Raw genomic sequence first — 13,581 nt, forward strand, 5'->3', positions numbered from 1 at the left:
TCTGTTTTTTGCATTTCATGCATTCAAAGAAAAAAAAAGTTCCTTGAAATTCTTTTTAGAAGACAATGGGAAGAGATCTTAAAAGTCTTACTATATTAAATGTCAAAAGTTCTGGATTTGTTACTCCTCGAAAAGGGATTACTATACCTTGGGTGTTTATACTGATTTACATCTTGCTCTAAAGTGTGGATATTCTTGAAAAAGGTTTTAATTAGACATTTGTAAATAGGTGTTAGAACCGATTTAACTTTTATGAAACCTATAAAGATGGAGTTGCTCTGGTTGAGATAGTGAGAGGCAAAGGCCGGAAACACCTGGCCCTCAAGGCCTGTGGGCACTCAAGGGCTCTCTGAGCACAATGTGCAAAGTGCTGCTAACAATGATTCTCATTTACTCAAGTGTAAGAAGTCAGACTGTTCTGACCACAAGACATGAGCCAAAACACCACCACAGAAAATCCCTAGGAGGAAACATCCATATTTTTACTGTTATCTTTAGAAACCCAGACTTATAAGGGGAATTGAGTGATGATAAAGAATTGAGTGAAAAGGTTAGGTAAAACTCAAGATACTGTTATTTCAGTCATAATTAATAGAATTTTTGCTGAGTCTCCTTAAAGCCAAAAAAAACAAGGCAATATAAACATAACCATTGAAAATTAATCCAGGGATAGTTTAAAAAAATTATCCTAAATCTTAAAAGCAATTAGATAAGAATCAAGTTATCAAATTTTATTTTCTTACATTGTGGAGACAAGGCAAATATTAACATCTTGTGTACTGTTGAACTCTTTCACGATCTTAATTCTTTCCTCTGATTTCGTACTTCCATCAAGTCGTCGATAATCAAGCCCAGATGCCATACAGTATTGCTGTAGCACATCAAGCAACTAGAGGAAAGGTAGGGAGAGATAAGCAAATAATTAGTCTTGGTTTAATGTTTCATACCATTACAGAGATCAGGTTTACCAAGTATTAATTATTACTGCTCACAATTTCTTATAATTACAAGAGCAACAAATACATATACTTTGCCCCATTTTCTTGAAACTGATTTTAACATTCAGCAGCCTTTGTTCTAAAAAAAAAAAAAATCAATCTTTCATGTTTGTTTGTTTGTTTTAACTATAAGAAACTAACAAAACCAAATAAAAAGAAAAGTATTGGCCAAATCATTTGTGTAAATATATTTCATTATTTGTGCTAATCTCTAAGTCCCAAAAGCTCTAAAATATGTTAAAGAACAGTTTAGTTCTCAACAAAAACATCAACAGAAAATACAAATCAATCTTTGAGTTTGCTATTGGACAGTGATGCTGGCCTGAGATTGAAGTATCTGTTATAAAACTTCATATTATTTATCTCACTATCATTTCCTACAGTATGTATGAGACTAGAATGAGGCTGGAAGCCACTGATGCTTCTTGAGCTTTATGTCTCAGGACGGGGGCGAAGGAGAGCCAATCAAAAACACACTTCAGAAGAAACTCACCTTGGTAGAAAAGGAGAAAAGAAGTACTTTATCTTTGTTTTTTCTGCAATGATTTAAAAGCTGCTGAAGGACCTAAAAATGGACCACAGAACATCAGCAAATGAGTTCCAACTAAAAGTATACTTTATACATATAAACATCACTTGAAGATTTCTTAAAAATTCTTTTTACACAATACAAACTTGTCATTTTTTTCTAATGCCCTTCATTTTTGCCAAATTATAGAAACAATGTATTAAATATTATACCAAATGTTATTCATGATCACATTTGTCAATAAGGGGGTAAAATTCCCAAAGACTTTTATTTCATCTCATCTGGTTATAATAAAAAGGAAGCATTTTAGATTATGGGGTGCATTTAAATGGATTAATTTAATTTCCAAAATATATTTTCTTTATACCTAATATGTTGAGAAACTAAGTTACAGAATACCATTCCTTTTAGGAAGTATTTAAGTTTTGCTTCAGATAGATGTAATGAAAGGTGTTCAATTACATCTAGGTTCTAAAAGTCTGGATATTTATTTTCTTAATATAATCAGTTAGATATACACCTCTTCTCATTTTCTCCCCTCTGTTTCTCTGTTTACAGTAAGACCAGACTTCCAGATTCGATTCTGACCTCAAAATGCCAATAATCTGCCCACACACAAGTTTGCTTTTAGGAAAGAAGAAAATAACCCAAAGTCTTGCTTATAATAGTGATACTGATATTTTTAAAATGGGTATTTCCACATCTGGAAATGACAGCTCCAGACCACTGTGGAAAAGCAACTCACAAAGGGAATTTTCTGTATTTAGTCTAAGGTTTTTTTAAACGATGTAATAAACACTTAAGCAATTTTATTTACTCAACAATAAGCATTTAAATTTTAAATAAAAGTTTATACGCAATATAACTATCCTTTTAATAGCTGAACTAGAGGAGACACAGTGCTAACTTTGACGCATAATCTTCAATCCCTCAAAAAAAGCTATCATGACCCACTGGGTGGACCGGGGGAGATTGTAGACTACAACGTAAACCACTACCCATGTGGTGCAGCAGTGCTCCAAAATGTATTCACCAAATGCAGTGAATGTGCCACAATAATGAAAGAGGTTGTTGATGTGGGAGGAGTGGGGTGAGGGGGTTGGGGGCTATATGGGGACCTCATATTTTTTTGAATGTAACATTAAAAAAAAAAAACGACAAAAAAAAGCTATGGAATTTTTTTTTAAGTACTCAGATAATCAATCAAATGGTGAATAAAAATGTCACAGATTGGATAAATAATATTTTAATATTTGGAGAACATATAAAGTAAAGTTTTATTTGCATTAGCTTTATTTTATTTTTAAAGTAAACTTCATTTCAACTTCACAAAATAAAATAACAGACAAAAGGCAGCTAAACAAATTATGGAAGCATTACTTTAAAAAATTCTGTCCAGGTACATTTATCCCATTTAACCCTAAAAACTCAATTGTATCTCTAGTGTTCAGAAAGATATATAAATGAGCACAGATTGATTAAATGACATGACCAAGGTCTCCTTCTTACGGAAAAAAATGAAGGAAAAAACCCAACTTGATCACCTTCAGAGATCATAAAACTAAATCCCATATTCTTTTTTTGACCTTTGCCTTTGCTACACAAATACTACAATATTACTGTTAACTATATTCTATAAGTTAGTTTAGTTGTATTTTCCCCATGTGTCACCATATTCTTAACATTCTGTAATAAAGGAATATTATTGTATTATATTATTGTGGGTTTTAAAATATACTTGAATATTATACAACAAAACAAAAACAAGTAATAAAAACTTAAATGCTTTTAGTCTGGAAATATTTATTAGGCTAATTTTTGTTTTATTTTTTGAGACTAACTGAATAACCACAAATTTTCAAAAATGACAACGCAGTCAACACAGGTCTGAGTTAAGACATATCCAAAGCTTTACCATTTAGTTGTCCTCCACAGAACAGAAAAATGCATCAGCAAAGAACTCCTAAATTTTGGGGTGTTTAAACTAAGGAACTGAATCAACTTGTCTCAGAATAGTCAGACAGGCCTAGGAAGATGAACATGACACTTGTGTGATCCCAGCAACACTGAGCTGGGTTTTCCAGTCTCCCCTACCTCCCAACAGCAAGTGATTCTGTGTCATTTCCCATGGGAAAGACCAGGGGAATGACAGCAACTTGTGACCATCCCTTGGAATGGTAGCTGAGGTCAAAAATGACCCTGACACTCAAAAGAAAGGGATGAGGTTTATTAGAGTAATTTTGAGGGAGGGAAGGCTACAGTGGGCATGAAGTCCACAAATTCCTGGCAGCTCTGGGCTGACTTTTTAAAAGATAAGTAGGACTGGGATCTTTTATTACCTGAATTCAAGAAGTACATGCTGCTCAGTTATTTGGAAGCTTAAACAGCAACGGTAATAATTTCACGATAAGCCTATAGGTTTTGTATCACCAGATGACGTTGCTAATTAAATGATGAAACACAGTTCTGAAAACACATCCCTGGCTTATTATTACAACTGTTCTGTCAGTGCTTGCTCACAAAACTAGTGAATTGCTTCCTTCACATATAAGCACATCTACCCAGTCTCCAGCAATGATTTGTTTGCTTTTCCCTTCCAAAATTCAAAATATAAAAAATAAATCTAATAATTATCTTAATGAGACACTACTATACCTAAATACATAACTACTTACATATATGTTTTAAATCATATTTAATGGATATATAAGAAAACAAAATGCAGTTATAAAACTACATTTAATTTTAAGAGTGATAATTTTTTAGTATAGTCACATTGAATATAATTTAAATGAATAACAATGGATAATGCAGTTTTCAAAAGAGGTCATGAATCCTGGAAATACTCTATTGGTGTAAATTATGGGATAACAGTGCTCACTTCTAAACAAATTGGACTTAATATTTTTAAATTTAAAAATAAAGTCAATAGAATGAATGAAAAACACGGATTTACTACTGTTAGGAAACACAATTAGATCTGAACATGTGTTGTGATAAATATGATATTCTCACTAATACAAACTTACTTTAAAAAAGCACATATAAGTCTTTAATAAAATCTTCCTTCCATTTTAATTCATTAAATTTAGAAGATCCAAGTAATTAAACTATGATGAGCTTATGTAGTACAACAGCTAAACATTTCCAGAAATTTAAGAAAAAAATATTGACTACTTTGAATTACTTCCTTTGTATTCCATTTGCAAAAAGAAATAATTTACCTTTTTCTTACTAATAGCAAAGTTGAGACTTGCTCTATAAAAACATCTGAATCCATAAATGAAAGATTCCTGATAGTTAAAAAGGGGTTAAACTAATTCTGTTGCAAGGAGACTAGTAGCTGTCAGCATTCACGTAGCTGCCAAAGGCAATACCCAGAGGCCTGGTCAGGGTGGGAGAGCCTAACCTTACGTTTCATACCCCACCCTCAGTCATGCAGCACCAAGAACAGACACCTTCAGGTCAGTTTTCCCTGTGGACAGCAAGTCTTTCCTTGCCATAAATGCGAACATTTAGCAACCTTACAATCTAGGTTGGCAAGGAAAAACAAGAGATAGAAAATTCAATCTAGACATAGAAGCTCTGTCTACCTTAAACTCCTTACAAAGTACTTTTCTCTAATTCCAAGCTAATGCCTCTCATCATCCTACTATTTAGCATTTGCATTTATATTTCTCGTTGGTATCTACTTGAACATTGGAGGACAAGCTTATATATATGGTAATAGCATGTATTTTTAAGGAGGTACAAATCTAATACACATGTAAGGAAAGCTTGAAGAATATATGATGCAAAAACTCCCAATCGTGAATCTACTGTGTATGCAGATTGAGAGGGAGCTAGTAAATGCTGGTATAATTTCACTAGTTGTCCATGGCCAATGTCTCTCCTGATTGATTGGGAACCAGTTCTGATGAGCTGGTGACCTTGACTACTATTTGGTATTTTGTATATCATCTCTGTCTGTCTGCAACCTGAAAGAGTGATCTTACCTTCATTTTCCCACTGTATTTTGGGTCAGAAATTGTTTCAAAGGCTGCATCTTTGCTTTTCTGCACAAAATCGGGGAATCTGGAAAAAACCTGATCACATATCTTTTTGATAAGTGTTTCCTTGAGGGAAAAAGGAAGAAGAAATGAGATCTCAACTTAAAACATTTAACCCTGTATAAACTGAAATTGTTTACGAAAAAGCACATTTGTTTAGAAGGAATGTATTATTTTACAGATTTTGCTTTTTCTAAGTCAGACTAATAATTCAAGAAAACCTTGGAGTTTTGTTAAACCACATGGCTTTGATGAGACCTTAGATAATGATATGGCTTTTAACTTTATCATTACTTTTTTAAGAATTCCAAAACAAGAAGCCAAATACTCCCTAAAGAGCAAAAAATACTATCAAAGAATGCTGTTAAATTTTTATTAGATTTCAAAATTACATTTAAATAGCATCAAGACTATAACTCAAAAAGAAAATATAAAATCATTACATAAAAAGGCTTTAAAAAGAGATCTTGGAGAGCAGATGTGGCTCAGTCCATTGGGCACTCGCCTCTCAGGTGAGAGATCCCGGGTTCAGTTCCCGGTACCTCCTGGAGGTGACCAGCCAGATGAGCAAACCATCTGGGGGAGGGGGAGGATAAATAAAGAAAAATAAAAGTAAATTAAAAAATAAAATCTTAAAAAAAAAAAGATCTTTTATGTATGTTGTGCTCTAGAATAAGACACAACTGAAAACGCCTAAAGTAAATGGTTGCCTTTATGCCTAAACTTTGAAACTACTGATTTTTGCCAGTTAGTTAGAGAGACCTAATATTTAACATACACATTACTATGGTAGATTAGATAGATGTAGCTAGACACAAGTAAGTGGGATAGGACTGACCTATTAGTGGAAAGGATCAAATATTTAGTAATCATACCAAAAGATGTTAGGGAAAGTAAATATATGAACATTATTAGGGGCATAACAAAAAGTAATTATTTTGCATAAAACTTAAAATTTCTAACTTTAGCATCTTAAGTGCACATACATCTTGATAGCTAAATTAAAAAATAAACAAGTGAGTTTCCTCTTAAATTTCATACAAAAATAAGGATATTTGGCCAAGAAATTTTATACCAAATATAAAATATTTTTACCAAATAGCATCACAAAGAAATAAAAAAAGCCAACCCTTACCTGTTGTTTGGAGGTGCCCACAGCCTGAAGCAAAGCAACATGGTTAGCCACCTTCTGCAGGACTGCAAGGTAACTGAAATACAAGGTTTTCACTGCCTCACCACGTGAATTGGTCTTCAGAGAGAAAAACAGAAAACAAAAACAAGCAAAGGATTAGCCTGAATATCTAACTGCTAGCTTTACAAAATATATCAATTACAATAATATTTATTATCTGGTTATTTTTTGGCACAATAAATTCTGAGAAAGTGATGGTCAACTATTTATACAAAATATGCATGAATCGCTAATGTGGAAGCATTCTTTTGGTGAATCATACTACAGTGATGCTTTTAATAAAAGAAGGGAGGAAGCTGTCATTCCAGAAAAGCATTTATCCTCATGCTCCACAATGACAGAAATATTGCAGTTAAGAAATTTCTGGTGTTAAAAAAATCTCCATGGGGTAGTGACAATATCACCCAGATCCTTGCTCTACCCTCTCATTTATGCTGCAAGATTTCCTAGGAAAGTGAACTATTACAAAAATATGAAGTAGAAAAAATGAGAGATAGAATAACGCCAATCTAGGTAAATATTTACTTAGGGACTCCTTCGGTACCTGGATATGTGACAGATAATTTAATAACAGAGAGGTAAAAAAAAAAAGGGGGGGGCAGAAATTAGAAAGATGAAAAGAAATATCAATGAGTATTAGTTTTCTAAATAAAAATAATACACTTTCTCTATTCTACTGATAAACAATTTCTACCAAATTGATACTAGATCTCATATCAGAATAGTATTCTAAGCCTTCTATCAAAAACAAGGTCACTTTACTATTTTAGTAAATGAGAAAGATCTAGAAATGAAATTAAATTTCAAAATGAAAGTAGTATATTTTCCAATGAAAACTGAAAGGGAGAATAACAAATTGAAAACTACTTTCAAAAACTAATTGGAAGGGGGAAACGGATGTGGCTCAAGTGACTGGGCTCAAGTCTACCATATCGGAGGTCCAGGGTTCAATTCCTGAGGCCTCCTGGTGAAGGCAAGCTGGTCCCCACGTGGCGAGCTGCCCCAAGCAGAGAGCTAGCCCATGTGGAGTGCTGGCCTATGCAGCAAACTGGCCCAAGTGGAAAGCAGGCACAGCAAGATGATGCAACAAAAAGAGACACAGAGGAGAGACAGTAAGAGATGCAGTAGACCAGAGATCTAAGGTGGCACAAGAGATTGAGCACTTCTCTCCCACTCTACAAGGTCCAGATCAGTTCAGTGCCACCTAAAGAGAAGACAAGCAGACACAGAAGAACGCAGAGAATGGACACAGAGAACAGATAATGGGGGCGGTGGATTAGGAATAGATAGATAAATCTTTTTGAAAAAAAAAACAAAACTAATTGTAGGGGAAAGTGGATGTGGCTCAAGAGACTGGGCTCCCATCTACCATATGGGAGGTCAAGGGTTTGACTCCCAGGGATTCCTGGTGAGGGCAGGCTGTCCCGTGCTACAAGCTGGCCTGAGTGGAGTGCTGGCCCACACAGGAGTGCTGGCTCATGCAGGAGTGCTGGACCATGTGGACAGCTGGCACAGCAAGATGACACAACAAAAAGAGACACAGAGAAGAGACAATAAGAGATGTAGGAGACCACGGAGCTGAGGTGGGGCAGGAGATTGAGCACCTCTCTTCCACTCCAGAAGGTCCCAGGATCGGAAAGCAGACACAGAAGACACACAAGAACGTACAGTAAATGGAGAGAGAGTAGACAATGAGGGAGCAGGGAGAAATAAATAAAATATAAATCTAAAAACAAAACAAAATTAATTGTAGGGAAGCAGATGTGGCTCAAGTGATTGAGGTCCCGCCTACCACATGAGAGGTCCTGGGTTTGGTTCCCCGTGCTTTTTAGGGAGGATGAGCCAGACAGCGAGCTGATGCAATGGGTTGGCGTGGTGAGCTGATGCAACAAGAGACACAAGGAGGGAAAACATAATGAGAGACATAGTAAAGCAGGGAGGAGAGGTGGCTCAGGCAACTGGGCTCCTCCCTTCCTCATGGGAGGTCCTGGGCTTGGTTCCAAAGCATACAATGAACAAGCACACAACCAACAACATACAATGAACAGAGAGAGAACACAAACAATGAGGGGGTGGGGAGAAACAAATAAATAAATCTTTTTTAAAAAATTACTTGAATATCATATTTTATATGTGATTAATATTTGATATTGTAAAATATTGTTTGAAAATTATTATTTTACTCCCAAAAAATTCTGGCTTCTGAAATTAAAGAACTGTCTGAAGAAAAGTTATTTTACCTGCTATTCATTCTGACACGAGTAGAGCACTATAAAATCAAAACAAGAGAGTAAAGCTACTGTTCTGAAATGCTTGCCTTATAACAACAATTTCTTCTTTTCCGGCCACTGCTGCATGTACATGGCTCAGAAGACTGAAGTATCAAAGTTACATCTTCTGTTTCTAATACTGTTTGATAGACAGCTTTCTGAAAATCTGTCAGAGAACAATACACCATCTGCCAAGATAAAAACATAATTATTAGTATTCATTTTATATTATAGCAATAATATCACTATGTACATCACATTCCATATACTGCACTAGTGAAAATTGCTCATCAACTAATTTTCTCTTCTAGTTATATTGTTCTGACAATTTCTCCCAATCTTTTATATTCTTTACCCCTTACTATGCCTTAGACTATATAAATTGTGGCTTCATTTTCAAATAAATCTCATAGAATTTGTTTGTCCTTTAATTAAAAGTAATCAAAATGTGAGTAAAATAAGTTATGTGATTTCTTTATATATTTCTTGATACATTTCTTTTCAGGGTTCCATATTAGCCCACCATGAAAATAATGACTAAAATACAGGCCAAACAAAAACTTGATAAGGAAAAAGAGAAACTTTAGAATAATAGCACAGACAACACTTGCTGAAATGTAAAACTAAGAAAAAAAAAATGACATAATACTGAAAAGTGAAGCAACACTATTCATATTTAATGTCTTGCCATGAATCCCTAAAATTAGAATCAAGTAAATACAGACAAAATCTACCACAAGTTGCTTTTTTGTGCTCAAAACCAAGAAAAGAAAAAGTATGATAAAATAATTCCACTAAGGTTACACGGCATGCAACTCACCTTAAGTTTCTGGTAATATTGGAAGTTGATAAAACTCATTTAGATATAGCTATTACTTTAACTGAAGTAAGAAAGCAAAATATACCCACTATAGGACTGAAGAATGTGAACAAGGGGGAAAGTCATGTTTTTAATAAATATGAAATGTGCTAATTCTTTATTATCACTATAGCAGAATATTTATTGCAATAAATAACAAATACATGCATCTGAGAAAACGAAGGGAAGGCTATATAAAACAATTTTAGATTTTAAAAAAGTACAGATACTATATTAGGTACAACTTGATCCCAACCTTGAATATAAAAACACATATAAGAATTAAAAGAAACTGAGAGAGTCTACAACTGAAAGCAAGAGAGTCCTATCCACTGGCCATATGGGATCACAGCCCCCTCTCAATTAGAGGTGGAGTGGACATCACCATTCAAGAATCCTCAGGATTGGGGTATGAACTATGGACTGAAGTAGATTTACTGATATTCTACTACAGATTTATTGTGATTCTAGCAATGGAAGAAAATGTATCATTGATGTAGAGGCAGTGGCTTACTGGAGGTTCTGAGGGGAGGGAGAGGGAAAAAACAGGTGTAATCTGGAGGCATTTTGGGGATTGTCTTGAATGACATTGCAATGACAGACACAGGCCATTATAAATCTTGCCATAACCTACAGGATTGGATGGGAGAGAGTATAAATTACAATGTAAACTATGACCCATGCTTAGGGGCAATTGTTCCAAAATGTGTTCATCAATTGCAATGAATGTACCTCACTATGAAGGATGTTGCTAATATGGGAAAATGTGGGAGGTATGGGGAGCAGGGTGTATGGGAATCCCTTATATTTTTCATGTGACATTTTTATAATCTAAATATCTTTTTAAAATAATAATAATAAAGTGAGTCTCTTACAGACAGAAAAAAAAAAGAATTAATAGATAACACAGAACATTGTAGTCAGTGATGAATGCGTGCAGGGTATTTTACGTTGTTATCAAAAACACAGAAACATTTACTGAACACTTTTTATGTGTCATGCTAAATTTACAACAACCATGTGAGGCAAGCAACGTTATCATCACTCCCATTTAACAGAGGAAGAAATGAAGGTTTGAGAAACTTAGCAAATTGCTCAAGGTCACAGAACTTGTAAGTAATGGAGTCAGGATTCAAGTCAATATTTGATTCCAGACCCCAAGCTCTACACCTTCGTGCACAGTTCTTTCTTTATATGTTTACTATTTTTTTTCCTACTAGGTAGACAACTAGATAATATACATAAAATTGCACAAAACATTTTAAACGGGGGAGGGGCATTCATGAAGTATTCTAATTCAATAATAACAGTATTTGCTTTTGGTAAGCATCAAAAGTCAAATGTTGCAGCAATTTCTCCAACTTGTATATCAACATCATACATTTTCCTTTTGAATCTTTTAAAAGTAATGATCAACAGGTTATCTTAAGACTAAAGGGTATTTGATAGGTCCTAATTTGGGACCACATTGATAAGGTTTAATTCTTAGTAATTTATAGAACCTCTACTCCACTGTCTGAGTAGAAGAGCTACAAGATTAAAAACTATAAACAAGGAGCACTTTATTAAAAACAAATCCTCCTAAGGTCAACTCCTAAATTTCCTTGAACAATTAATAGAATGTAATCTTCCTATAAATTATTAAAACTAGGTTAGTCATGTAACTGCAAATAGTATTCTACAAGAAACAAATCTATTTTTAAAACCTCCTAACCACTTGGGTCCTATAGATTAGAATTAAGGTGTCAAAGGATACATCAGGTAGTAGACAGGAGGCAGTGTGGGAGGACAAAGTAGGAACAGGAAACACACTAGGGAGAGAAGCTCTTCCTCCTTCACTGAGGAAGAATTTTTATCAAAAGCTTTTGTGCTAAAATAAGAGAAATGAGAAAAGAGTTTAATGTGTACTCACAATAAACCTGTTGGTGACAGGTTAGGAGAATTAGTAATGAAAGCAACTGGGCTCAGTTAATGTTTCTAAAATTCAGTATATAATAACTTTTTTTCATGCAGAAAAGGCAAAAAAATACATTCACAAAATACCATAGGAGATAGATTTCCTCTTAAGTAGGAAATTTTTCCAGAAACAAAAATGTGGTAAGAAATAAATAATATACACAAATGCAGTTCTCACCCGGTCTTCCTTCTTAGGCAACTGATCCTTGATAAGAGTCTTGGTGCGCCTGAGAAACCAGCCAGTCATCTTTTTTGCAAGCCTTCGCATGGCCTTTCGGCCAGTAGCTAGTTCTCTTTTCGTTGCTGTGTGTCTCTGACCATGTTCTACTGGGTCAGAAAATTGCTTCTGGAAGTAGATCTTGCTACCTAAAAGTCCTGGCACAGCCCTTAATAAAGGCAATAAAGAAAAATATTAGGGCTTTACTATCTAAAAAGAAAAACATTGACTTTCTTTGGCTTCTAAAAAATTACTAAGCCACTTATTTATTGACGACAACAAAAAAGTCAAGAAAACAGAATGTTCTTTCTTTATAACAATTATGGTTTATAACTTTAAAAAGATGATGGATTTGGTTAGTTAGCTTGTATATATTTACTTTGGCGATCAAGAGTAATATCTAAAGATAGGCTTTATATTATAATATTAACACAGAGAAACACTGAAGTTGAAAATCAAAGCAAGCTGCACAAAGTGCTGTGAACTGGAGAATAAGCAGTGTAATACAAAAAGTCAAGAAGGCTAAGTGCAGAAGTTTACAGTGGATTCTCTACTGAGGACACCATGTTTGGGTTCAAACACTTCTGTATAATGACAAATGACTGGTTGATGCAGAAACAAATGACTGACAAGCAAGATAACTTTGAACTAAAGAAGTATTAGTTTAAAAAGAAAAAAAAAAAAGTTTGCACTTACCAGTCCATAACACACCACAGTTCCTTCATGTTGTTCTGAAGAATGGTTCCAGTGAGGCCAATGCGGACATTACATTTTAAAGCTTTCATAACTTCTGTTATTCTAGCTTTTGGATTCTTGATTCTATGAGCTTCATCCACAATGACAGCTGACCATTCCAAACTACAAAGTGAGAGAAAAGGGAGGGAAGGTTGAGAAAACTTCCCTCTCCTAGTCCATAGAATCTGTAGAGAAGCTTTCTCCACCAAGGATTTTCCCTTTTACTCTGATGATTCCTTTGAATTCTTAACTAGTTAGTCACAGATTTGGATGGCCCATGAAATTAAAATGTACATGAAGAAAAAAAGAACGATTCTGTTTAACAATGGTGGAATGAAAACACTTGTTTAAACACTGTTAAAATGAAAATAAAAGACTTTTTTTAAAAGTAGTAAATCAGAGAAACAAATGTAAAATCAAAGAAGCACACATCCAAAGTCAATTTTGAATAAAAAACAATAGAAATTCATGATTTTAAAAAGTTGTATTATATAGCTCTGTCCACTAAAAGGTTCAGAATCAACTGTTAATCCAGTAACAATGAGCACCCTTAGTGATCAATCCATTAAATGAAACCAAGACCCCAGGAATAAATGGTTGATTTCAGATGTGGAGTAAGGGAAATACAAGATGAGCCAAAAGAAGAGATGTACCCAAAGATAAATGGGGGCATGTGTGAAGAACAGAGGAGCCAGGCTAATAGGGAAAGTCCGAGCATCAATAAGAATAATGACTATTATTGAACATAAAACATTGAATAAAATCCAAGAGTTCTA

At 34.4% G+C, this 13,581-nt stretch overlaps 1 protein-coding gene across 4 annotated transcripts in view; it reads right to left on the minus strand.

Moving 5' to 3' along the window:
* Positions 1-13,581, minus strand: part of ERCC6L2 (ERCC excision repair 6 like 2) — a 126,719-nt gene that overhangs the window by 69,708 nt on the left and 43,430 nt on the right. For all 4 annotated transcript variants that reach the window (XM_012530015.4, XM_058301551.2, XM_071216640.1 and 1 more), the window contains 7 exons: positions 12,767-12,928; positions 12,032-12,239; positions 9,086-9,226; positions 6,712-6,825; positions 5,523-5,642; positions 1,492-1,563; positions 744-889 (listed from right to left, as the gene is read on the minus strand). In XM_012530015.4, coding sequence (XP_012385469.2) covers positions 744-889; positions 1,492-1,563; positions 5,523-5,642; positions 6,712-6,825; positions 9,086-9,226; positions 12,032-12,239; positions 12,767-12,928 — 963 coding nt within the window. The remainder of the gene's footprint in view (positions 1-743; positions 890-1,491; positions 1,564-5,522; positions 5,643-6,711; positions 6,826-9,085; positions 9,227-12,031; positions 12,240-12,766; positions 12,929-13,581) is intronic.

Source organism: Dasypus novemcinctus, chromosome 8, assembly GCF_030445035.2.
Source record: "Dasypus novemcinctus isolate mDasNov1 chromosome 8, mDasNov1.1.hap2, whole genome shotgun sequence".
In the NCBI taxonomy this organism is placed as follows: Eukaryota; Metazoa; Chordata; class Mammalia; order Cingulata; family Dasypodidae; genus Dasypus; species Dasypus novemcinctus.